The 25,804-nt window shown below is 47.8% G+C and overlaps 1 protein-coding gene across 2 annotated transcripts in view; it reads left to right on the forward strand.

Moving 5' to 3' along the window:
- TRAM2 (translocation associated membrane protein 2) overlaps nucleotides 1-25,804 on the forward strand; it is an 83,346-nt gene that overhangs the window by 20,995 nt on the left and 36,547 nt on the right. For both annotated transcript variants that reach the window (XM_036317364.1, XM_036317365.1), the window contains exon 2: nucleotides 21,329-21,392. In XM_036317364.1, the coding sequence (XP_036173257.1) occupies nucleotides 21,329-21,392 (64 nt within the window). The remainder of the gene's footprint in view (nucleotides 1-21,328; nucleotides 21,393-25,804) is intronic.

The raw sequence follows: 25,804 nt of genomic DNA on the forward strand, positions 1-25,804 counted from the left end.
AATGCACAGACCAAATTCTGCTTTTTCTCCCCACTCAATATTACATCCAAATATTTTGAGATGCTATTTTAAAAAGATGAGGTTGTTATTCCTAAATGCCTACTGTTAGAGGATTTGTTAGGTCAGTTTAAAGTGGTAACATAATTCCGTATGCACTGTCATAGATGACGTCCAAATCATATGGTTGTAGCTTTTTTTTAAAAAAAAAGTAGATTACAGAATTATATATTGTGGTGGGCCTTTTTCTGTAAAAGTTTGGATTTGCTTTGTTTTTATAAAAAGGTATCTCTGAGGATAATCATCAACATATAGATCAGTGTTTTTCTCTGTGTGGTAGAATTTCAAATAATTTTTTTTTCTCCATGCACTTATTGTGTGTGTGTGTGTGTGGTGTGGTGTGTATTTAACGAAATGTACAGCATTTTGATGATCAGAAAAGGCACTTTAAAGCTGTTTTCATTTTGGAAATGGAAAGAGGGAGGGCTTGGGGTAGTGACAGGATGTGTGGAGAGCAGGAGAGGTGGATGGAGTGAGGGGGAGAAGCTGGAGCATGGAGTGGAGTTGGGATGCGGGAGAGAGGACACAGGAGCAGGAGGAGGGGGAGCGGCAGAGCGGCCGGGAGATGCTGGTGAGGTAAGTCCTTGCCCTTGGTGCTAGAGATGTCACTGCCACCTACGACACATAAAAGCTTTTCAGAAGCCTTTTGAAGAATAGCTCACAGGGTGAAATGGGTCTATTTTAAACCAGAGAAGGCTATACAAACAGCATTAAGAAAAACGCAAGTCGGGATTGACTAGAAGTGGAAATGAAACTTCTCAGTTCCAGATAGTAACTGAGGAAGTCACATGAATGAGACAGTAAAAATGTAAGCTTTAGAAACAGCAGCTGGAAATGTCAAGTGTCAGAACTGACACAGCAGCCCACTGTTGCCCCATTGTGGGGCTGTGGAAGTGGGCCACCCAGTCTGCTTTTGGGTGAGACCTATTCACTTGGGCTCCACAGGGCCTCCCTACCCTTCCAGGGCTGCAGTAAGCAGGGATGGGGATAGGGCAGGATGGTAACATCTGGAACCTTCTGTGAAGTTAGAGGACTTGACCGCCGTGCATCGCCTTGGGGCCGACAGCCTGTTGCTCAGTGCTGATGCGTTGGGCAGGTGGCCCTGCTCTCCTGCCTGGGCTGTGCACTTGCCTGCTGTCTGGTGGAAGGTGAAGCTGTTGCTCCTGGATTTATGGAGGTGGAGAGGGGAGGGGTGGGACAGTGGGGCCTCCCGTGGCTTCCCACCTGGAAGATACACAGGAAATGATACATGACAAAGCCAAGATTAAAAATAAGAAGAAAAATGACTAATTGTTACTTGTTGAGTACCGGGATGTGCCAGGCCTTGTTCTAGACTTGACCTTCTAATCCCCTCAACAGCCTTCTTTAATAGGCTGTTATCTGTCTCTATACCGAGCAAGCTGAACAACTCCATCTCAGATTCAGTGAGGGCAGAATTGGGATTTTAACACAGGTTTTTCTGAATTCAAAATCTAGGCTCATAGCCATTGTACTCTCCTGCCTCTCAGCAAGGAGGTACAGGTAGTTGCTGCTTCAGGTGTGAGGGAAGGAAGCAGCATGAGTGCAGATGATGGGATGGGGGAGAAGGCTTCCAGAGGAGTAAGGTCAGAGCTGGCCCTTGAAGGAAAGTCAAATTAGAGACACAAATGAAGGCAGACCAGAGGGCTGTTGTTCCAGGCAAGAAAAGGTGTTCAGAAGTTCTAAGAAAGTAGTTAATAGATGAAATGCTACAAAAGTTCTTGGGCCAGATAGGCTTGGGAAATAGGTTTCTTTACTGCAGGACTTGTCAGAGCCTTTAATATGGTAGTAATGTATATTGTATATCTGCACCAAACACATTTGTTGACCTTGGAGAGCATTTCATGGGATAATATTCTAGAATATCCTTTAGAACATCCAGGGCTGTGGTACGGAGTTTCTTTGGGAGTTGTGATAATCATGGGTGGAGAGGGTGGAGGTTCGGTAATGTCAGATTAAAGAGAGAGTATCCTATAAGCAGTGTGGATCCATTAAGGGGTTGTCTGCTTATTTTACCAATAACCTGGCTATCCTGTCTAGGATGGTTGGAGGGGAGGAAGGAGAGTTGACTTCCGAGGCAGATAATCTAGCTAGAAGCCTCTTCATGGGCTGCTGAGAGATGATGGTGTGAAGCTCTGTAATAGCTCTGAGAGGGGAAATAATGGATTTAGTAACATAATAAAGGAAAAAGCCAACAGGTGGCTATACAGGAAGGTGGGGAGTCCTTGACTTCAGCCTGGGACATGGGCAAAAATAGGTCTGTCTCCTGGCCCCAGCGTTTGTAATAAAGACACAAGGTTTGCTTATATAATGATACTAGAGTCCTGGTGCACAAAATTTGTGCACTGGGGGGGGGGGGCGGGTTCCTCAACCCAGCTTGCACCCTCTCACAGTCTGGGAGTCCTTGGGGGATTTCCGACTGATGGCTTAGGCCCAAGGGGAACAGGCCTAAGCCATCAGTCGGACATCCTTAGCACTGCCACAGAGGCGGGAGAGGCTCCTGACACTGCCGCTGCGCTCACCAGCCATGAGCCCAGCTTCTGGCTGAGCGGTGCTCCCCCTGTGGGAGCGCACTGACCACCAGGGGGCAGCTCCTGTGTTGAGCGTCTGTCCCCTAGTGGTCAGTGCACGTCATAGCAACTGGTCGTTCCATCATTTGGTTGATTTGCATATTCGCCTTTTATTATATAAGGATAGGATAGGATTAGCTAATGTTACCCCCAGAATGTAATTTTTTCATTGCAAAGTGATATTTGGCATGTGGAATGGGAATTGATGTGCTATCTAGATGAAGATGCAGGACTGGCCCCCAGGACAAAGATGTGAGTAAGAGGAATAGATCTGAGTGTCACTGAAATAGACACCCATTGTGGCAGGGATTTCTAAGAGGCGAGAAGGGCCAGACCTGAACCCTGCACCTGTAGGTGAATCCCTGTCCTGGAAGTCTGTGGAAGACTCATGGAGGCAAAGGGACTTGAAAAGACCCTCTGAAAAGGTGAGGCCTAGTGACGGAGACGGCAGGAGGTGAGGCTCCACATCTGGTTTGTGGCTGAGCTGCCCAAGGACAGGTCTCCTGCCCCCACCAGTGCTTTTCTCCATTTGCTCTTCACCGCTGCCTGCTTCCTCTTCTCAGTAGTATACATAGCATCTGGGGTTCAGTTATGACAGGTGCTTCACTAGGGCTGCAGGTGGCTTCCCTAGCAAGTGTGGCCACCAATGCCCTCAGGACTTTTGACTTCATTTTTTTCTTGTCCCCCAATCCCCTCCCACCCCAATCCTGTCCCTGTGCCCTCTACAGGGCTGCAGAGGGGCCTAATGGCTGGTGGTCTTGTCCAGTGGGCTGTCTCCTCTGAATCCTTGCCCTCTGGGCTTTGCCTGGAGAGCCTGAAGTCTGTCTGTAGGGCTGGAGGCCAGGATGGCTGCCTGGGACTGCTGGCTATCTGTGCTCTCCCCGCCCTTGGCCTCAGTCTGGGGCTGAACGTGGCCCAGGGCCTGCTTGTCAGCACGTGGCTTGGGTTTCCGTGTTAACGTTCCCAAATTGGGATTGCAGAGGATTGAGTGTCCGTGCCGTCTGATCACGCTGAGCCTTCTCGAGCAGCCAGCTGCGAAACTTTCAAAGGGCTGTGTGTAATTGCTTTGGGGGACGTGGGGGTGGGAGTGCAGGGGGACTGAGATGGGGACAAAGAAGTCAGTTTTTTAAAGGAAAAAAATAAATGAGTTTAACAGCCTTGGGCCATTTGGGTGGGGCGTGGTGCTTGGGCACATTGAAACTCTTTCCTCTTCCCTTCATATTTTTCCACTTCCAGAGGCCAGCGCCTTACTGACCCCTGCAGACCCCCCTCTGTGTAAATACAGTCTCTGTCTCCCACCCCCTCCCTCATTACGCATGCCTTTAATCTGACCCATCTCCAGGTCCCCAGCTGGCAGAGACTCAGCAGATTCCAAACCCCAGCTGGTGCCGGAGTGTTTACACGGGCGGGGAAGCTTGGCAGACAACCCGCCCCCAGGCTACTCAGCTGTAGGAAAAGGTAGAAAGACATCCCAGAGATAAGTGGCCCGTTTGTTTTTGGACTCTCCCCCCTCCCTCATTCACTCTCCCCCTCATGCCCACCCTCACTCCAATTCCTGCTCCATCCTGAGAAAATAAAAGGTAAAAGAATCTCTTTGTGTCCCAGGAGTACTGGGCGAGGGACTCCCTGGCTCATCCCTTCCACCCAAGTAACCCTTTCTGCAGCGCTCCGAGCACAGGACAAGGGCCTTTCGCTTCACTAGAGCAGATGGGATATTGTTTAAAAACATTATTTATCAGTATAAAGTTAGACCCCACTCGTAGTGGGTATTGCTCTTTCAAGATCAGAACTAAAAGCTGTGTGGCTGGATGTTCACGAGGCCACGCCTGGGATTCATTATCGCAGCCTCAGGTCCCTGGTGTCCTCAAGGGTCTGTGTCCCCCAACTCTGTCCTCAGCAGAGGCTCCTGACACACTTGGACAGGTGGTCACTAGCCCGTAGCGGGGGTTTGTCTAGGTCAGAGTTTGTGAGAAGCCAGTCCCAGGGTATCCTGCACAAAGCAAGCCTGCTCTGATCCTAGTTGTCAGCACCGTGGGTCATTAGGAACTCAGCGGGCCCTTAGGAAGTGGCTGTCTGTCCGCCTCCCACTGGTTCCTCAGTACGCAGGGGAGGACCTTTGCCAACTTGGAGTGTGGCCTGTTGCCAGTGGTTGTAGAGACCAGGTTAGTTATTATCAGGTGGTGGTAATATTAAGCCTTTTATTTGAGGAGCACAGCTGCGTGAGTCAGGGTCCCACAAGAAACAGATGGGGTCATTCAGGAAAGGTTGCTGAAGGCAGTATGAACAGGGGTAGAGACAGGAGCAGGGGAAACAGACCCGGGGTGGTAAAACACCCCACCTCTTGCAAAAGTGGGGCGATAGCCCGAAGCCTGAAGGGATGGGGATGGAGTAGATAAAGAACTTCTTAAGAGGTCATGGAGAGAGAGGGTGAGGGAGAGGGGATAAGGTTGAGATAATGCAAGCCAGCTGCAGCCAAAGGAGAGGAGAGGACCCTTGGTAGGATCCAGTCCCTGCCACATCTGTCCAGCAGGGTGGCGCCGGTGAGAACACCCTCCTGTGCTGTCTTATCACCATCAGATTCAGGTGGAGCCAGGGTCTGGAAGCCCATTGATGTTTCCCATAAAGAACATCCGTAAAGGCCATCCACTCTGTGCTCTGGGACACAGAGCAGGGCAGAGAATGTACTTGGAGGGGCAAGTGGAGAATTGTCCAGCTCAGTAGCCTTACAGCTTCTGTTCTATCTCCTCTTTGAATCCTGCCTCATTCACACCCACAGGCCATCGGAAAGGGTGGCACAGTGAGACCGGTGCTTCTGAAATACTACAAACTCTGGCTTTTTAGACAGATGTTTCCTGATTGCAATAAGCCAAATAGTGTAATACAGCTGCTTTAAGCTACTTATTGCCTTGATCTCTGGTGAGATAAGGATCACCCTTGCTTCTTAAAAGTGACAGCACATTAAATGCCTCCACTTCCATCTTTTGGGGCTAGTTCACATCATACTCAAGGGCCACTTAAACCCATTTCCTTCTCCTACCCTAGTGCTTTGCACACTCAGCCCTCGGGGACCAAGTCGGGTTCCTAGTGTAGCATAAATGGGATTCTAATCACCGTGTCCAATTACCACTAGTCTTTGAATGTCTGTATCCAACAGGAAATTACTTTCTTGACAGTTTCTCTTGAAGGAGCTTAGACTGACTTGTTCATTAGGTAACTGATCAAATTTAATTGGTAAGTTATGAACTGTAGGGCAGCTTTTAGAGTTTTGTGGCTAGATACAAAAACTTTGCATTTTTATAGTGTAGCAGTAACAGAATTGCCTCTTATATTTGCATGAAGCAATTGTTTCTGTATCTGGGCTCCAATCGTTTTGGGAGCAGGTTTGAAATGTACACTCTGCTGGAATTGAGGACATCTCCATGAACACAGGAGACAAAGACAGTTGACTTTGGGGCCCAGTAGCTTTTAGAACAATAGAATGAATGGATGAATGAATAAAAGCTTTAAGGGGTCTGAAGGCTGGATTTGGTTTCCTCTTCCCATTTTAGACTAGCTTGTTTGAAACAAATGGAGACAGCTGAGATCTAAAGTTGGCCCACACAATGGATAGCCCCCCAAAGTTGCCATGACTTCATTAAGCTAGACCAGGGATTTTCAACCTGTGTGCCGAGAGAACTTTTAAAACATGCAATACCTGATTATTTAGTGAGGAGCACTAACCTCTTGTCCCTTATCAGGGGTGGGGAACCTTTTTTCGGCCAAGGGCTATTTGGATATTTATAACATTCACTTAATATAATTCACTTAATATAAATTTACATTGCTATGGAAGAAGCTCCTAAATTTATTGAATTTCAAGTTCTGCCTGCCATTGGCTTGGCAAGGCCAGACCACATGATTTCATGGGCCAATGGGTTGTGAGGTCATCTCACTTCTGGGGCCCTGTGGCTTGTGTGCCTCTGGGCAAGTGTCTTAAGCTTTCTGAACCTCACTTGTTCTGTACGGTGGGCCTCTGAAAGGATTAAATGAGGTAGTTTCCGTAAGTATTTAGAGCAATTTCTGCCACATGGTAGGAGTCAGTAAATAGCAGTAGTAGTTGCTTCTAGAGTTGGAGGTTAAACGATGGCATCTTATTTGGTGTTTAGCACAGTGCCTGGCAGTTAATAAGATCGCTCACATTAGTTGTTCCTTACAGGATCATTGGGGTACCATGAGTTAATCACATGAAGTGCTGCAACCTTGCCTGGCTCGCAGTCAGTGTTCAATAAAGGGTGTTAGTTTTATCATTTCTGAAATCAGGAAGCTGGACTGCATGGATGGCTTAGCTCCTGAATTTGGTGTCCGAGCCTTTCAGGGAAGGAAGTGGATCTTATAATTTTGGGCATGTCCTGTAGCATTGTGCCTTGCCCAGAGCATGTGCTCAGTAACTATTTTGTGATTGAAGAATTTATTTTATATATTTTTAAATTGTTTTTTCAGAGACATGTTTCTGGGGTGTGAAAGTGTCTTACCAGCCAGCTTTGTACATTCGCATCCACACGTGCACGCACACATACACACGCGCACACACACATCTAATGCTTTCCCTGACACATCTGTCTGAAACCCGGTGTGACCATTGTAAGATCCAGGCAGAGGCAGTCACTGCAGGCCTTGCCCGTGCACGCTGGTCCATGGCCAGGTGCTTATCTGTGTGTCTGCGGGCTCTGATTCCGAACCCCATCAGTTCAACCAGAGACAGGAAAGGCTGACAGACTGACAGGAAGCTGGAGGTCTCCTGGTGACCTTCTGGCTGGCACTCTGACAGCGTCCCGCCTTGGAACCTGCAGAATAGCCATCCTCTTGTCAAGCCCTCTTGGGACGTGAATGGGGGTAAAGTCATGCTGAGGGTGGCAGTGTGGCACTGGTTCAGAAGAATTCACCCAATAGGTAGCAGAAACATGTCCTAGCCCTGTTGCGAATATAAGTGGGGCAGGGAGGATGTTAATTTTGTTTTTGCCTCTCTCCCCGTCCTTCCTTTTCCTCTTCAACTTCCTGTTTTCCTCCTCGGGATCACATCAATTCCAGAGGGATGAATGGAGCATCTTCTCTGTATCTGGACAAGTGTCAGAACGTTGGAGGGAGCAGAGAGCTTGTGGAGTGGGAGGCAGGGGCCCTACAGGGGAGCTGCCAGGGCCAGTGCCTCCCCTCCCCCAGGCACCCCTCTCCTGTGGTCCTGGATCTCACTTCCTGAAGAAATACCCCCTGACTTGTATTTCTCTCTGGTTCCCCCCTTACTTTCCTTTATACCCAACCATTTTTCTCCCTCACCTCCCACCCCCTCAAGATCTCGGCCACCCAGGCCAGCAGTCCAGTCCTCGGTGTCCACTCTGCCAGTTCACCATGTCCACCAGCTTCTGCTTTCTCCTTTCCTCCAGTGTTCATTAGCAAGGTCCCCAGGGACCGTTGGTTCCTGAATCTGGTGGACTCTTCATGCCGTCATTTGTTCCACAAATACTTATTGAGGCCCCACTGTGTGCTAAGCACCCTTCCAGCCACCTGGGACCCATCAGAAAAAATAATCTTAAGACCACTGCCCCTGTGCAGCCCACGTGCTGGTCTCAGGTTGGCTGATCCTCCCTGGAGTGCTCCTCCCCTGGCTGCCTGGGGGGAGGGGGAAATGGGGGACTCTGACTGCTCCTTTTCAGTCTTCTCTCCCGGCCTTCCCAGGCCCTGGGCTGTTGCTCTTTTCTCTCTCGGATTGCTGACCCCACCACCCACACCACTCCCTGGGTAGCCATCACAGCACCTAGCACATTTTATTTCCCTTGCATGCTTGTGCATCTGCTTCCTGAACAAGGCCAGAGCACTGCTCTTGACCACCCCTCACCTTCATTGATGGGTGTCCACGCTGCCTGACTCACCTCTCCTGCCCCAGCCCGCCCTCTGCACCTGTTCAGAATGAGCTCTTCAGTGGAAACCTCGCGCTATTCCTGCCTAAAATCATGAGTGGCCACTCCCACATGTAGGATAACGTCCAATTTTCATACCTGCCATAGAGGGCCCTTCATAGACCTGGTTCCTGGCAGCCTTCGGGCCTCATCACCTTTCACACACACAGACCATTCCTTTTCCCTGGGAGTCATATTTCTCCTCCTTCTTCCCTTGGTGCATGCAGCTCCCTTCCTGCCCTCTTTTGCCCTGTCTGTCCCTTTGGGACACAGGTCGGGCAGAACCTCCTTCGGGGGGAGGGGGGGACTTCGTCCTTGTCCCGGTCAAGGAGATCCCTCTGGTCCTCTGAACTGCCTGCATGTACACTCTAGTAATGACAGTTTGTTTACTGGCTTGACTGACGGGCTCTGAAGTTTTGTGGTGCCTTTCTTGCCTGGGATGGTGTGGAAGGGTAGGGGCATTTCTGTGCCTGGGAGTTGAGGGGGCAGAGCTTGGAAAAGCGTGGCTGGGTACCTGTGGAGTCCCGGGGTGCCAGGCTGGGTCCTGCTTCTCTCCCAGGCACTAGGGACTGTGGAACAGGGTCTCTGGTGTTTTGGGAAGGTGGTTCTTAGTCTCTCCCAGGGCAGTCAGGGAAGATGGCAGAAACGACTTGAGCATAGTGCTTTAATCTCCCTCTGCAGGCCCTGGCCTTAGCTCCTGCCTCCAGTGCATGTCCAGCAGGGGACAGAGCAGTGGCTGCAGAGGGAAAGGAACAGGTCCATGCTCCTTCCCCTCCTCTACAAGGCTTTGGCAGGGAGCGCCTTTCTTCTCCCTCCTTCTCTTTTGTGTTTACGTGTGTCCTCCCATTCTTCTGCATAAAGATGACCTGTGCTTCATAGCCGAAGCCTAATATCACTGGTGTCCCAGGCAGTTCCTCTTGTTCAGCAGGCCCGGGGTGGAGGACACCTGGCCTCCAGGCTCTTGCTCTGAGGCCTGGATTCATCAGGAAGGGGGTTGTTGCACATTGAGCCTTGGGTGAGGGTGCCTGCACACTCTGGGGATCCTCGGAGAACCAGCCGAGAGTTCAGACTGAGGTCTAGCCTCTCCTCTCATGTTGGTTTTCTTCCCGGGCTGCTTTTCCCCTGTGTGAGGCCACATCCAGCCTCCTGGGGTGCTGAGAGGCTGACAAAAGCACCATGCATTTTTACATGGTGTTTGAAATACCACTTTCAATTAGTAGAGTGAAATTTTGTAGTAATGTGTATTGCTGTGTGTGTGTGTGTGTGTGTGTGTGTGTGTGTGAGAGAGAGAGGGGGGGGGTGGGCGAGAGAGAGAGAGAGAGAAAGAGATCTTGGCATACCACATTTGACAAATCGTGACATTTGACTGATTTGACTGGACTGTTTATTGGGTTTAGGGGTATGGGGGGACTGGTTTGTGGCAGAGTGTGGATTGTGTTCATCTCAGGCTGTGCCTTTGGGGCTAGAGTTGTATTTTCTGTTTATCTGTAGCACAATTTTTTCTGGCAACTCTTGCCTTTTATGTTGTTGTTTTCCTTCTCCACTTTGAAGACGATTTGCAATATTCCCTTGTGAATAGTATTTGCTGACAAACGGGTATTTGAGTGCTGGATGCTTTTCATTAACCTTCCTGGCCTTGGTTTAAGTCAACTGAACCAGATCGTCGTCATTAGGTTCTGCTTATCAGGTGCCCTCATGCAGGTGGTCCTTGGCAGGTCTTTGTGGACTCACCCAGCCTGGGCCGGATGCCAGCCCAGAAGGGGGTTCAATGCCTGGCCCCTAGGAGCAGGATGCATTGTGTAACGCAAGGTGGTAGGAAATAAAGGTGAGTCAGAATCAAGATGCACATGGCAGTGTCCCTGAGCCTGACCTCACCTTCCTGCTGTGTGTGGAAGAGGAGGGCTCTTAGTGGGATTAGGATGGCACCACGGTGGCAGTTTTCTGGGACCCATCACCTCATGTCTTTCATTAACACCCTTTAGTGGAGTAAGGGTGTATAGAAAGGGGGCCAGCAGAGATTACACATCTAAACTTCCCTCAGAATGGCTTATTTTCAAAACTCGTTTATTTGCCCTTCAGCCCTGTTTGCACAGCTTAAATATGGGTGGAAGTGGACACTGGATTAGGACCTGACACAAACACCAGAGGCTCTGAAGGCTCCCTGTGCAAACAGACCTGGTGTATGGCCTCCAGAGGCAGCTTTGCTTTGCTCCGACTCTGTGAACTCAAAGTTCATTTTTCTAGCAAGCTCTAGTCCACAGGCCTGGTTCTTCAGTCCAGACGTGGGCATCGACTTGCTGATGTTTTGAGTAGGAAACATCCCAGATGGTAGGGAATAATTACAAGTGGTTGCAGTAGATCACTGTCTGCCTACTGTTTCTTTCCCTGGGCGTAAACAGGCAAATTTAGGCAAACGCACCCTGCCTGGTCCAGCTTCCCTAGGTCTTCCGAGCCCCTGAATAATCCTTTCATTTCCCCTAATACCAGGACATGCCAAGTTCCTTGGGCCCTGGCACCCACTCTTGCCGACGGCCAATTATTAGTGACTGGCCGTCATAGACACATCCATGATAATTAAATCCACCCCCCCCCCCTTTTTGTTTCCTGCCTTATGGAGCTAAGGCATCTTTAAAAACAGCAGCCAAGATGACTGTGATGTATTGGTGCAGTGGTTCCTTTTCTGAAATCAAGTCTAAAATGTTATCTAATCTTACCTCTCCAAAAACCACTTGCAAACTAAAACTCTGCACTTTGAAACCCTTTTTATTCTGTTTATTTTCTTATTATTATTTTATTTATTTATTTATTTATTTTGTTAATCCTCACATGATATTTTTTCCATTGATTTTCTTTCTTTCTTTTTTTTTTTTTTTTTTTTTTTTTTTATTAATCTTCACCTGAGGATATTTTTCCATTGGTTTTTAGAGAAAGTGGAAGAGAAAGAGAAAGACAGAGAGAAATATCAGTGTGAGAGAAACACATGGATTGGTTGTCTCCTGCACACGCCCTGACCAGGGCCTGGGCTGGGGAGGAGCCCACAACCGAGTACGTGCCCTTGACCGGAATCGAACCCAGGACCCTTTGGTCCGCAGGCCGACACTCTATCCAATGAGCCAAAACGGCTAGGGCTCCATTGATTTTTAGAGAGAGAGAGCAAGGGAGGGGGAGAGACAGAAAACTTCAATGCAAGAGAGACACGTTGACTGGTTGCCTCTCACACGGCCCAACTGGGGCAGAGATCGAGCCTGCAATGGAGGTATGTATCCTTGACTGGAATCGAATCCACAGCCCTTCAGTCCCAGGGCCGACGCTCTAACCACTGAGAAAGCTGGCTAGGGCCGACTTTCATTTTTAAGATAATGCATCTGAACAGGTGGCTTTTGGCCAAAAGTAAAAATAATTTGTCCTGATCATTGTGTATGTTTATGAATATCCACAAAGCATCCAGTACTCTGAACTTTGCCATGTGGTACAGGAGAAATACATTTAAAATACACCGATAGTCTTAACAGTTATTTTCTGTGATCACTTCTTCATTTTTAGCTTCCATGAGGACTTGTTTATGAGTGTGCTGTGCTATAAATAAGGGGAAAGCTATTGGGGGGAGGTGAAGAAGAAGGAAGTATATAGTCAAGTAAGGAGAAGGAGAAGATGAGGATGTGTGTGTGTGTGTGTGTGTGTGTGTGTGTGTGTATCTCCTTCAGAGAATAAATGTATTTCATGAGAATATATGTGTGTTTGTGTGTGTGTGTGTATTTATTTAAGTAGGTTTTTATTGATTTTTTAGAGAGAGGAAAAGGGAGAGGGAGAGAGAGATAAAAACATCAATGAACGAGAAATATTGATTGGCTGCCTCCTGCATACCCCCCACTGGGGATTGAACCCACAACCTGGGCATGTGCCCTGACTGAGAATCTAACCGGCAACCTCTTGGTGCATGGGACAATGCTCAATCCACTTAGTCACACCAGCCAGTCAAGAGAATGTATATATTTTATATAAGGTTGTCTATAAGGCACATAGTAGGTCAAGTTCAATCTTTGCAAGTATAGATTGCATAAATATGCAGTCTTCTTAAGTTATAATTAAGTTGTGGATATGTAGGAAGTGGGGAAGGGCTGTCCCTAGGCCACCTCCTGGTTTTCACTACCTCATTTATGTCCCAAATTGGGATGAATAGCACGCAAGTTCAATCTTCATATGTATCTTTAAAGCCTAAGTTCAAAGATGTTCAAAACTCTACAAGTGTCCCTTTCTAAATTTCTCTTTATCTCAATATAAAGTTTAGACTTTGGGATCGATAAATATAATAAAGCAAGTAATATTTTATTGTGGCTATTCTGATTATGGGTTTTTCTCATAAATACATGTCCCTTTTTAATCTAATGTAAAACGGTGATTGTGGCATTAATAATGAGACTATTCAGCATTGTGAGCATCTTGTAGAGAATCTGTTGTGTGTGTGTTTAGCTTTGCTTAATTCTTATAGCAAGGCAGGTTTTCAAGTGAGGAAACCAGAATCTCTAGGTGTTGCTAAAAGCCACACAGGAAGGTACTGTCAGCACTCAGCCCCCTGGTTTCAGGCGCACAGCCCTCCCAGCAGCTTCTGGTCATCCCAGACAGAGAATGTCAGAAAGTAAGAGTGAAAAGCATTTTTGTTTCAGCTGTATCTGCCTTTTGTTTGGAGACGGACAGGCTGCAAACCACGTACATCAAGTCCCTGCCATGGACGCGCTGGTGCAGGTGATGAGTGGACTCTTTCCTGGGCTTCCCATGAAACAAGAACTCAGGGAGCAAACACGTCAGGAAAGAAGGGCTCAAAGACTCTTCTATTAAAACACACACACACATACACACAGCCTCTTCCCCACCAATTGGGCGTAACTTTCAAATGTTTTCCTGTCTGACCGAAATTTTCCTATCCACCACCTCAGCAGAAAGATGCAAAATCAATTTGGGGGAAGCTGGAGTCGAGACTGCTTGGCTTCCTGAGACCAGGCTGAGCGGGGAGAGGAGCTTTCAATGGGCTTCTAAGGAGGAAGGAAACGGGCGTCCTCGCTGTCAGTCAGAGGGGTCTGGTTCAGCCACATGCTACTCACTGTGTTTCAGCCCTTAGGTCCTGTTCATGGGACAGGCGCGGCTTGGAGCCGAGCTGCTTCTGTGAAAGCAACACCCCGTTTGTATGCTGCCCTGCTCTGGGTGGCTTGTCTGCCAACAGCCCTTCCCAAGTGCCAGCTCGTGGCTGCATCTGCCAGGAAACAAACAGAATAAACCAAACCAAAGAATTGAATATGATCTCAAAGGAAAGCGATGAGACTGCCTTCATCGCAGTTCTTATCTTTTCTCTTTGGTGCCCAGGTATCACCTTGCAGTGGAAAGAGAACAGATGGGGCCTTCGGAACCCTAGGTGTGTGCCGTGTCCGTGTCCGTGGCTGGCAGGCTGGTGGTTAACACAGGGGGGTGACTTACTTTCTCCGTCTGTCAGGACGTCGGTGATACCAGACCTCGTCTTCACAAGGGGGAGAAGTAGTAACAGTTTAAACTCTTGGGAAGACCTCTGAGGAAGGCTGTGTTTTAGGTGTTGACGAATAAATGGAATGAGAGCCTTTTGCAGCTGAGGCTGGAGAGGCCCTTTAAGGACATCCATTCTGCCCACTCCGGCTGGCCTTGGCCTTGCCATGGATCTGTAGTGGGGCTGTTGTTAGTACCTACCGTGTAGGGTCACTGTGAGAGCTACATGGGACAATTTATATAAAGCACTCAGAGCCATGCCTGGCACCGTGTGAGCACTTGATCACATGAACTGCCATGGCTGTAGTTGTTGTAAATGGATGAAAAAACAGGTCCAGAGAAGTACAATACTTGCCTTAGGTCACCCAGCTGCCCTGCAGCTGAACTGGGCCTGGAGTCCAAGTTCACCACACTTTGCTGAAAGCAGCTGTTTCAGGGCATCCTTGCTCTCCTGTAGCAAGAGCTCAGATGCATGTGCTCCTAATAGAACACGGTGTTAAGGCTACGCAAGCACGCTCAGTGTCACTGCCTTTGTGCTGGATGCCCTGTTTTAGTTAAAAGTTCAGTGGAGCTGTGTGAGTGCATGTGTGTGTGTGTGTGTGTGTGTGTGTGTGTGTGAGAGAGGGGGGGGGGGGGAGGTGGCCCCTCCTGCATGATTTGTGCTCTCCCTTTGCATTAGTGTATTAGCACACTGTCACTTTTAACCTTTCACCCACTGAGTCTGGCATTTAAAATGCTATTAAACTCAATAATGTTTCCTATAAACAGCCTTAGAGGGGTGGGAAATAATTGGAATGACATTTTTAATGGGCTTCTGTTTCTCAGCCCTCAGTGAGTGCAGAGAGGAGCTTATTCAGTGCTTTGTCCCTGGCCTGAGGTTGGGAGAGGGTTATGGAGTGAATTTCTGGGGTGCAAAGGGCCTTTTAAAGCACAGAGAGTGGTTTTTATGCTGGAAAAGTAGTGTTGCTTTTTCCGATAGTCTTTTTGTTTTTTTAACTAATGGACATAGTGAATCTGGGAGCTGGTCACTCCCTCCTCCTTCAGGTGGCTTCCAGACAGCTTAGAGGCAGCTTTCTGGCCACCTTAGCCAATAAGCCGGACTCTCTGGAATGCATTTTTGTGGATCAATCTCATTCCTTGCTTCTTCTCTTTGCCTTCATATATATTTTTTGGCTCTCTCCTGCCTCTCTTTTATTTTTGCCATTCAATTGTATGTGCTGTGCTGTATGTATCCTACATTTGTTTTTGGAACAAATTTAAAAAATATCAAATTGAATCTTGTAAAATTGTGAGGTCGTGGTAGGCCAGTTTACCTCCCTCTGCCCCAGGTTTAGCTTCTTCATCATAAAACAGGAGAGCTGACAGCATCTTGCTCTGAGACATGATAAAGTGGAGCAGGCACAGCTCCTACAACGAAAGATGCACAGTTTGGAATGGTTTCTGCTGCTACAACCAGGGGGTAGGGCTGGAAAAAATACTGGAATCTAGTACTTTTGCCTTAATCCTCTTCTCTCAGGATCATGTCAAGAAAACATGTGTTAACCATTCACCTGTGTTTACTGAGTGCTATAGTTGCTTGTAGTATTAGTTCATCAAATATGTATTATCGATCCCTGACCGGGTGGCCCAGTTGGTTGGAGAGTCGTCCCGTGACCATACCTAGGTTGCAGGTTCAATCCCTGGTTGGGGCGAGTACAGAGGCAACCGATTAATGTTTCTCTCTCTCACTTTGATGTTTCTCTCTCTCCTCCTCTCTAGAAAATAAATAAAAACATATCCTTCAGTGAGGATTAATAACAAACATATTGTTGAGATACCCACAACATGCTCAACACAGGTATGGAGCCCAGAGAGAGGGAGAGAGGGCATGCACAGGAGTATAAATGTGGGCTGAGGGTCAAGAGAGTGAACACGCTCCTGGCTTTGTTACTTAATCGCTCTATTCATCTAACAAGTGCTTGCTGAGTGCTGGCCATGGACTACTAGGCCCTGCTTCAGGCTGTGATTGAAGATAATCAAGGCAAAGTAAGAGATTCTTACTTTCTTAAAACTTATACTCTAAGGAAGAGAGAGTTTGAAAACAAGTAAAGATACATCCCCTGAAGCTGTGTACTCACTCACAAGGGGTGAACTTTATGGTGTGTAAATTAGACCTTGGGGAAGGTGTTAGAAAGGAAGAAAGCTTGGCCCCAGTGCATTTGATCCTCATTTTTTGCAGATCAGGTGTCTCCCAGGGCTCCTCTTCCCTAAATTTTGTAACTCCCAAACCAACACTCCCAGTGGTTTTGGGTTCTCTCATGGACACACACAGAGCAGTGGAAAGTAGTCACTCGATGCACATGTTCACGGCCAAGATCCAGCAAGATGACGCTCTGCCTTCTTGTCTCAGCTCTCCTGTTAGCAAGTGTCCTTTTTGCGGTCACTTTTAGTGTGTGTGTGTGTGTGTGTGTGTGTGTGTGTGTGTCTGTGCATTTCTGTGCTTTTTGTTGGTGATTTTGCTGTTTAAAACGGCCCTCACACATGGCACTGAAGTGCTGTTTTGTGTTCCTAAGCACACACGGCTGTGATGTGCCTTACAGAGAACACGTGTGAGTAAGCATCCTTCAGGCGTGAGTTACAGCGCTGTTGGCCATGAGTTGAGTGTTCACACTTCGACAATGTGTATTCAGTGCAGCACCTTAAAACAGGACACACCCTAAAGCACGGCTATGCATTGATCCGCTGAGGGAAGTGTGACCAGAGACTGGCAGGAGCCTAACCCTGGTTTCCCCGAGGAGCAGTGAGGCAGTATTTGCCAATTCAGTGTTCACAGTGACTTCTGGAACAGAACTACTGTGAATGCCAAAGTTGGCTGTGTGTGCAGGACTGGGGCAAGAATGTATATACAGCCCATATAACAAACGTCTGTCTTCCTTTGAAGAAAAGGCGGATTCTTCTTTTGGTAGTTGGAGTGGCGGACTCCATCCATTTATATACACTCTCACAGAGGGCGTGTTAGTTGGCTGAGCTTTTCAATATAAAGCATTAGGGGTAACGGTGTGGGAGTAGTATGGAAAAGCACTAGTATGTATGACAAAGATTTTATTATATAACCACTCATTTGTATGTTGGCGTTAGTAAACAACAGGTGGGCCCACACATTGTCCATGTGACTGTACTTGGAATGCTGTCATGTACGTGGCAGATCTGTACCTGGGTCTCTGACACTGCAAAAACCATGTGGCTCATGAACTAAAAGGGGGATTTAAATATTTAATAAGTTGGAGCTTTGTAAAATTTTTTTAGTCTTTAATTCCTTGGGTCATGTGTGTAGTCACAGGTCAAGCTGTGATGTCAAAATAAAATGAAATAAATCCCAAATGGATAAATAAATGCATAGGAAAAGCTCTCAGAGATTGCCCCAAACTTGTGGAAGGAGACATGAATATGGGCTGGGGAAAGGAAGGACATGGAAGAATGTAGAGTGAATATTAGGTTTTTCTCTACATATTTATGAATTGTTTCACTTTTTGTTTTTTAATCCTCACCTGAGGATTTTTTTTTTTTTAGAGAGTGGAAGGGGGTGGGAGGGGAGAGAGAGAGAGAGAGAGACATCTTGTGAGAGAGACACATAGATTGGTTGCCTCCCACACGCACCTTAGCGGGGCCGGGGATTGAACCTGCAACTGAGGTACATGCCCTTGCCTGGGAATTGAACCCTGATACCCTTTGGTGTGTGGGCCGATGCTCTAACCACTGAGCACCTCGGCCAGGGCTGTTTTCATTGATTTTAGAGAGAGAGGAAGGGAGAGAGAAACATTGATGTGAGAGAGAAGCATCTGTTGGTTGCCCACATGCACGCCTGATTGGTGATTGAACCGATTTGGTGTGTGGGATGATGCTCCAACCAACTGAGCCACCTGCCCAGGGATGAATTGTTTCACTTTTTAAGAGGATGTGTATTTTTTTTTTAAGATGAAATAAACATTTACTTAAAACAGATTCAATGAATTCTATGGGAGACACAGAAAACGTTCTGAGACAGAGAGTGGGCAGAGCAGCTGCTTTGAGGGGGTGAGGAGGGGCAGGCCCTGTGTGCGGGCCGCTCAGACTTGGCTGCACATTAGAGTGCCCTGGGGAGCCTGCCATCGTGCTGATGCCCCGAAGGGTCAGGCTTAATTGGTTAGGGGTGTCCCAGGCATAGAGATCTTAAAAGCTCCCCCAGGGACTCAAATGTGCAATCAGGGTTGAATGCCCGCTCTCTACACATGGAATAATGTGTCTTAGAAATGGACTCTGGTCAAACTAAGCAAGTTCTCTGGGGGGTTCACATGGTTGATGGGGGCCTGGGGCGCTCCAGCACATGGCTGTGGGAGCCACAGTGGAGCGATCTGGGTAGGCACACGACACTGACCAGCGCTTTCTTCATTATTGCTGGAGGTTCAGAGCCCAGGAGAGGAGTCTGATTGGCTGGTCTCCTGCCCTGGGGAGAGGGTCTGGCCCCTTCATTCTTCCAGGAGGAATGTGGTAACCAGAGTGGCCCCCCACACCTCACTCTCACAGCAGAGGAAAGGGGTTTCCTCAGGAAACCCTGATGCCATCAGGAAGGGGGATGGATGCTGGACCCCACGAGGTCCACTCCACTCTGCTCCAGCACCTCAAAGAGGTGTGTCTTTCCTGCATGAAACTGAGTGAGAGATCTGCGCCTGGGGCATGGAGAGTGTTAGGTATTTTATTCTTGCCCGCCTATTGCCCTTCTCCCCTCTTCTTCCTTTCCCTCATTTTGTCCAGCTTCCTCTGATCTCCCCTCACAGGGCTTTCAGCCTGAGAAGACCAGGTTTACCCTCCAAGGAGTCCTGGCAGACAGATGGACAGGGCGACAGGCCAGGGATGACTGGTGCGAGCAGAGTGCAGCCGGGGAGGGACCACACGGCTGGGGTGGCGGCCGCAGTGAGGTGCAGGTGTTTATCAGCTAGACACTCTCCAGGTTCAGAGCCCAGGAGAGGAGTCTGATTGGCTGGTCTCCTGCCCTGGGGAGAGGGTCCGGCCCCTTCATTCTTCCAGGAGGAATGTGGTGACCAGAGTGGCCCCCCACACCTCACTCTCACAGCAGAGGAAAGGGGTTTCCTCAGGAAACCCTGATGCCAAGGCTGTGGGTGACAGGTGACCAAGGACAGCTTGAGTGACAGCATGGGGGAAACAAATAGAGTCGAGTGAAGCAGGCTGGCACCGGCTCACCTTCTGATTTTTTTATCCTATTCAGTGAGCAGTGACTGAGCACCTACTGTGTGCATGTGGTTGGTTACTTGAGAAGGGTGTGGGACGGGTGAGATGGCACAGCCCCTGCCCTGCGGAGTGCCACTGAGAACGATAAAGGAGTGTAGGAGGCGGTGCCCAGTGGGGCATGCCACAGAGCACTTCCTAAAGAAGGACACTCACACCCTGTCGGCAGGCGGGAGGGCTTCCAGGGGTTACGGTTGAACTGGGTTACGAAGGATGAATGAGCCCAGCTGGGTGTGACTCAGCGGTTGAGTGTTGACCCAGGAACCAAGAGGTTACCGGTTCGATTCCCGGTCAGGGCTTATGGCCGGGCTTGATCTCCAGTGGGGTGTGCAGGAGGCAGCCGATCGATGACTCTCTCTCATCACTGATGTTTCTATCTCTCTCTCCCTCTCCCTTCCTCTCTGAAAAAAAAAGGATGAGTGAGATTTTGATTTGTAGGGTTTTCTGGGGGGTGGGGTACAAAGTGAGGGGGACTAAAACCTCCAAAGAAAAGAGTGGGTAGTATTTTTGCTGAAATAAACGTAATATACATCTGTTCTAAAGAAGAGGAGGTGCTTGGACTGGAAGGAGGCAGGGGCACCCTGCGGAGGTCTCGGGACAGCAGTAATGAGATTTGGGGTCGGGGGCGGGGGGTAGGAAATGCCTGTGTATACGGATAGTGCTTTGTGTTCCCCAGAGTGCCATCCACCCCTCGTCTGATTGGACGTTTCCCTGCGAGCTTGACCGAACATGTCCACGACAATAGCACCCACGAGGAGGCTCCTGCCTCATTGCACACAAAGACAGATGACACCCTCCAGAGAATCGGGGCTGGTGGGTGGGAGAGTCTTGCTCTTCAATAGACAGAGAAGGCCGAGGACAGAGCCTGCGTCCGGGCAGTCGGGAGTCCCAGTGATGCACCGACAGGCTGTGATTCATCATTTCTGTTTCCCGCACTGCTTTTGCTACACCCACTGTTTTCCCCACACCCACGGTGCATCCTTCGGACATTTTTGTTCAGAGGAGAAGCAGTAACTCTTTATTGATGAGGTGTCTCCGGAGGCCTCCTGGGACAGGCCTGGGTCTCGCCTTCTTCCCTGGCCTCCCACGTGCTCCAGGACAGAGTGGGTGGTGCTTCTCCGCCCCAGCAGCACCTCAGAAACATCTGGGGAGCAGTAGACAGAGCAGCAGGGCTACTGCAGACAGCCTTCATCCTACAGGCAGGGAAAGGGAGGCTCGTGGTATCCGATGACTTGCTGTGGTCACACAGCCAGCAAATGGCAGGGGCATATTGGAGCCCAGGCAGCCGGTTCTCGAGTCCAAGCTTCAAATCCTCACATTTGATCATCCCTCCCCTGCAGGCTAAACTGCCAGAGCACTGATGTGCCAGGTGGCAACCACAGTTTTTCTCACAGCACCACTGAGATTTTAAAGGCAGCTTTTGAAACAAACAAACAAACCAGAGTGTGGGGTGTTAGGCTGTGCCCCATGCCCCACAGGAGGGCAGATGCTTCTGACGTTCAGGTGTGGACTCCCGGGCTGCTGTCCGCTGTGCAGTTAACATGCTTGGGGAAGCCGGGACCTCATCTTCTATTCGTTTCCGTCTTCACAGTGCGGGGTACCCAAAACGAATGGAATGAATGAGTGGATTCTTGAATGGATGAAAGAATGGCAGACAGATCTGTACCCTTAGCTTGTGAGCTGTCAGCTGGCCAAGCACAGCTTCTTTCATTCCATCTGCAGTGCGTTCAAGCCTAGATTCCGCACAGGGCCCAGGATTGCTTTGCTTGTTTGTTTTCAGTGCAGGTATTGGGAGGGATGTCGTTAAATGGCAGAGAAAAAAAGCCAGTGCCAACTGTGCTTTAGGTAAAACCCTGCATTGGAGAGGCCTGTGGTCTGAGATGGAAAAGGGCTGGGCCCCGGGGGCTGGTGGCAGGCTCCACATGATTCTTTTGATGTGACCAAGAGACTAAATTGGAATTCTTTTTCTTTATTTCACAGGTCACTGCCAAGACTGCCTTCCTATTTATTTTACCTCAGTATAATGTTAGCGTGCCTACAGCAGGTAAGCAAAGCACTAGTTTTTGTCTTTCTCTGGCCCTGCTAACTCTGAAGGACTTGTGTAACTTCCCTTTCCTGTGTACATGTATGGTCCTTTCAGATTGTCAACCTCAGCACCCAGCATCCTAGCTCTGTCCACGATACAGCTGCAGGCCAGTCAGCCCTCACCACGGCTCTGCAGGTGGGGCTCTCAGGTCAGCACCAGAAACCAGGCACGCTCCTCTTGCCATTGCAAAGCGCTGGGTGCCCTCTTGATGAATACAGAGTTTTTGTTAGCTGAGTCTAATGTTCTCCTCTTCACTCTGTAGTAGAGTTGAGTTGTCTGGACTTTAAGGTGAGATTCCTTTCTTTGCCTGGCTCCACTGACGCCTAGATGAAGGGCTTTGGGGGCAAATCCCTTAACCCATGGCCTACGGAGCCATGGGTTTAAATCTTTACTGGACTTGTTTGCCCCCTGCAGTCTCTGCAGCCAGGCCCTGGGGGAAGCCATGCTTCTGGGGCAGTCAAATCAGTTCTTTCTTATGAGAATCAACTAAGGGATGCTGGCAAGTGAGGACAAAGACTCTCTGCTCATGAGAGACAGGATACGCCATGGCCAGCCCCAATAGACAGGGAACCAGGCAGATGCCTGCCCATCCCAAGGCGCACACCAGCCCTAGTGGGCACAGTGGACTGTCTTGCTCAGTGTCATGCAGTCCAAGGTCAAAGTCAGGTTTCTTCCTCCTGGCTCTTGAAAATCCTAAATATCACATGATCGCACTCATTTGTGGAATATAATGAACAATATAAACTGATGAACAAAAACAGATCCAGAGACAGAGAAGCATAGACCGTCAAACCTCAGAGGGAAGGTAGGGGAGGGTTGGGGTAAGAGATCAACCAAAGGACTTGTATACATGCATATAAGCCTAACCAATGGACACAGACACTGCGGGGGGGGGGGGGGGGGGGGCATGAAGACATGAGTTGGGGGGGCAATGGGGGGCTAAGAACACATATGTAATACCTTAATCAATAAAGAAAATAAATAAATAAATAAATAAATAAATAAATAAATAAATAGAAAATCTTAGTAACTAGGGCACCTCTAGACCTAGTTCAACTTATTATTTACTGATTTTTAAGTTTCTAAAAATTGTGGTGAAATACAGATAAGGTAAAATTTAATTGTCTTAACCATTTTTTAAGTGTACAGTTCATGAATTAAGTACATTCATGGTGTTTTATAGTCATCACCACCATCCATCTTTAGAACTCTTCATCTTGCAAAACCGAAACTTCGCACTTGTTAAATAATAACTCACAGTCCCGTCCCCCCCCCCCCCCCCCCCAACCCCGGCAACCACCACTCTCCTTTCTGTCTCTGTGAATTTGACTATTTGAGGTACCTAATATAAGTCAGACCATCTAGTATTTGTCCTTTTGTGACTGCTTAAAATTTAATTTTAAATAAACGTCTTTCCAAAATACATTTACATAATTGCTGCATGTCTTTCGGGGGAAATTTATAAAATATAGATAAACACAAGAAGGAAAAAAATCACAGATGACCCCACCACCCAGCCAAAACTACAGTTTACATTTTAGAGTGTGGATTCATGACCTACTTCTTTTACTGTTAGCGTGCGGTGACCCTTTTTTACATGCCATTAATTGTTATTCCATTCAGGAAGACATTTTGAAAAGCTATAAAGTATTTTTTTTCTTTTTTCTTTTTTTTTTAAATCTTTATTGTTCAGATTATTACATTTGTTCCTCTTTTTTTTTCCCCCCATAACTCCCCTCATCCCAGTTCCCGCCCCACCCTCCGCCCTCACTCCCCACCCACTGTCCTCATCCATAGGTGCACGATTTTTGTCCAGTCTCTTCCCACATCTCCCACACCCCTTTCCCCCCCAGGAATAGTCAGTCCATTCCCTTTCTATGTCCCTGATTCTATTAGAATCAACAGTTCATTCTGTTCATCAGATTATTTATTCACTTGATTCTTAGATTCACTTGTTGATAGATGCATATTTGTTGTTCATAATTTGTATCTTTACCTTTTTCTTCCTCTTCCTCTTCTTAAAGGATACCTTTCAGCATTTCATATAATCCTGGTTTGGTGGTGATGAACTCCTTTAGCTTTTCCTTATCTGTGAAGCTCTTTATCTGACCTTCAATTCTGAATGATAGCTTTGCTGGATAAAGTAATCTTGGTTGTAGGTTCTTGGCATTCATCACTTTGAATATTTCTTGCCACTCCCTTCTGGCCTGCAAAGTTTCTGTTGAGAAATCAGCTGACAGTCGTATGGGTATTCCCTTGTAGGTAACTGAGTTTCTTTCTCTTGCTGTTTTTAAGATTCTCTCTTTATCTTTTGCTCTTGGCATTTTAATGATGATGTGTCTTGGTGTGGTCCTCTTTGGATTCCTTTTGTTTGGGGTTCTCCGCGCTTCTTGGACCTGTAAGTCCATTTCTTTCACCAGGTGGGGGAAGTTTTCTGTCATTATTTCTTCAAATAGGTTTTCAATATCTTGCTCTCTCTCATCTTCTGGCACCCCTATAATTCTGATGTTGGTACGCTTGAAGCTGTCCCAGAGGCTCCTTCCACTATCCTCGCATTTTTGGATTCTTTTTTCATTTTGCTTTTCCGGTTGGGTGTTTTTTGCTTCCTCGCATTTCAAATCATTGACTTGATTCTTGCGCTCCTCTGGTCTGCTGTCGGGAATCTGTATAATATTCTCTATTTCAGTCCGTGTATGCTTAATTTCTAGTTGGTTCCCCAATATAAGATCGAGGGTCTCATTAGTTTTCTTGTAGATCTCATTAAGTTTATCGGCGGCTTCTAAACAGTTCTTGAGAGACCTTAAAAGTGTGGTTCTGAACTCTATATCTTCCATTGACAATTTTGTCCTGTTTCTTTGTCTCCGCATTTTGTTATGCTTCCTTGGTGCACCCCCTCGTAGTCTTTGTTCGCAGTCTTATAGTTAAACCTTGTTGTAGCTAATACCAGGGAGGGTTTGACCTCCAGGCCAGGTGGCTATGAGAATCAGCTGTGTCAGCAGTGAGAGAACTTCTGTCCTCTAGGGAGGTGCTAATCTAGCCTTTGCCTGAGGCTATCCGGCAAATGCCTCTGTGCAGGGCTTGGGCGGGGCGGGTCGCACAGGATCAACAGGGTGGGCCGGAGAGAGCAGTTATGGCGGCTCTCAGTCCTGTCCCCAGGGGCTCTGCCTCTCTGAGTCCCAGCACCCGCTGCAAAGCTCAGAGAGAAAGCTGCACTCGCTCTGACCGAAGCCAGACAGTCCCGCTTCTCCCGTTTGAGTCTGGGTCCCTAGAGACTCGCCCGTACCTGGAGCTCAGAGTCTGCGACTCCCTCCCGATTGAAAACGCCAACCGCGCCCTCCGCCGCCAGCCCGCTCGCGCACTCCGCACCTCAGAATTTGACTTCAGCACTGCGCCTCCTCTGAGTGTCCGTTCAGCACTGCGCCTCCTCTGAGTGTCCGTATGCGTTTCTCTTTCCTCCTAGTTGTAGGACTTCCACTCAGCCGGCGTTCCTGTGGTTCTGGGTGATGTCCCTTCCGTTTTTTGGTTTCACTTTTGAAGTAGTTGTTCAAAGCAGCAAACTCCGGCGTTAACCTATGCCGCCATCTTGGTTCTCCTGAAAAGCTATAAAGTATTTTTTAATAAGGATTACCACAACTTATCTATTCCATCTCATACTATTGGATATTTAAGTTTCTAGTTTTTGTAAACAGTGCTGTAGTAAAATTCTTGTGGCTAAATTTTTGCATGTATTCATAATTCTTTTCTCTTTTTTTTCTTCATTTTTCATGATTATTTTACAAGGATCAATTCCTATTACTGGAATTTCTGGGTCAAGTAGTGTGTACATTTTAAAGGTTTTATATATGTATGGCCAAAATATCCTCTGCCATCTAATTCTTAGGACCCATAAATCCTAAGTTTTTTGTAAAGATAAGGCTTTTCTTTTTTTTATGTGAGAATATCAGTTTACTAATTTATAAAGAGATATTCAGTTATCAAATGTTTTCATTACATTTCTCCTTAAAGCCAATTTACGTAGGACCCCAGATCATGACCCCACACAGCTTTTTGAATTTACCGTGAGAAAGTAGGGACCACAGCATCTGATATGTGTGTGACCAGGCAAGCTTTTATCTGTTTGTAAAACCAGATGACAATCAGAGGGTTGGTTTTTAAGTTTGAAAACTTTCTCAGAGAAACCAGCGGACAAGTGATACCCTACAAGCATCCCTTTCACAGCCAGGATGAGAAGTGTAGACTTTATGCTCCAGGGTTGAACTCAGAGTCTCTGAGCATGGAGGGCATCCCACCATGTTTGGGGCGTGTGCCAGCATTGGTCCTCTCATGCCTTCGTTTGTTTGTTTTAAATAATTAACTGATCAAGCCAGACA

This window comes from Myotis myotis, unplaced genomic scaffold, assembly GCF_014108235.1.
Source record: "Myotis myotis isolate mMyoMyo1 unplaced genomic scaffold, mMyoMyo1.p scaffold_m19_p_7, whole genome shotgun sequence".
Classification (NCBI taxonomy): domain Eukaryota; kingdom Metazoa; phylum Chordata; class Mammalia; order Chiroptera; family Vespertilionidae; genus Myotis; species Myotis myotis.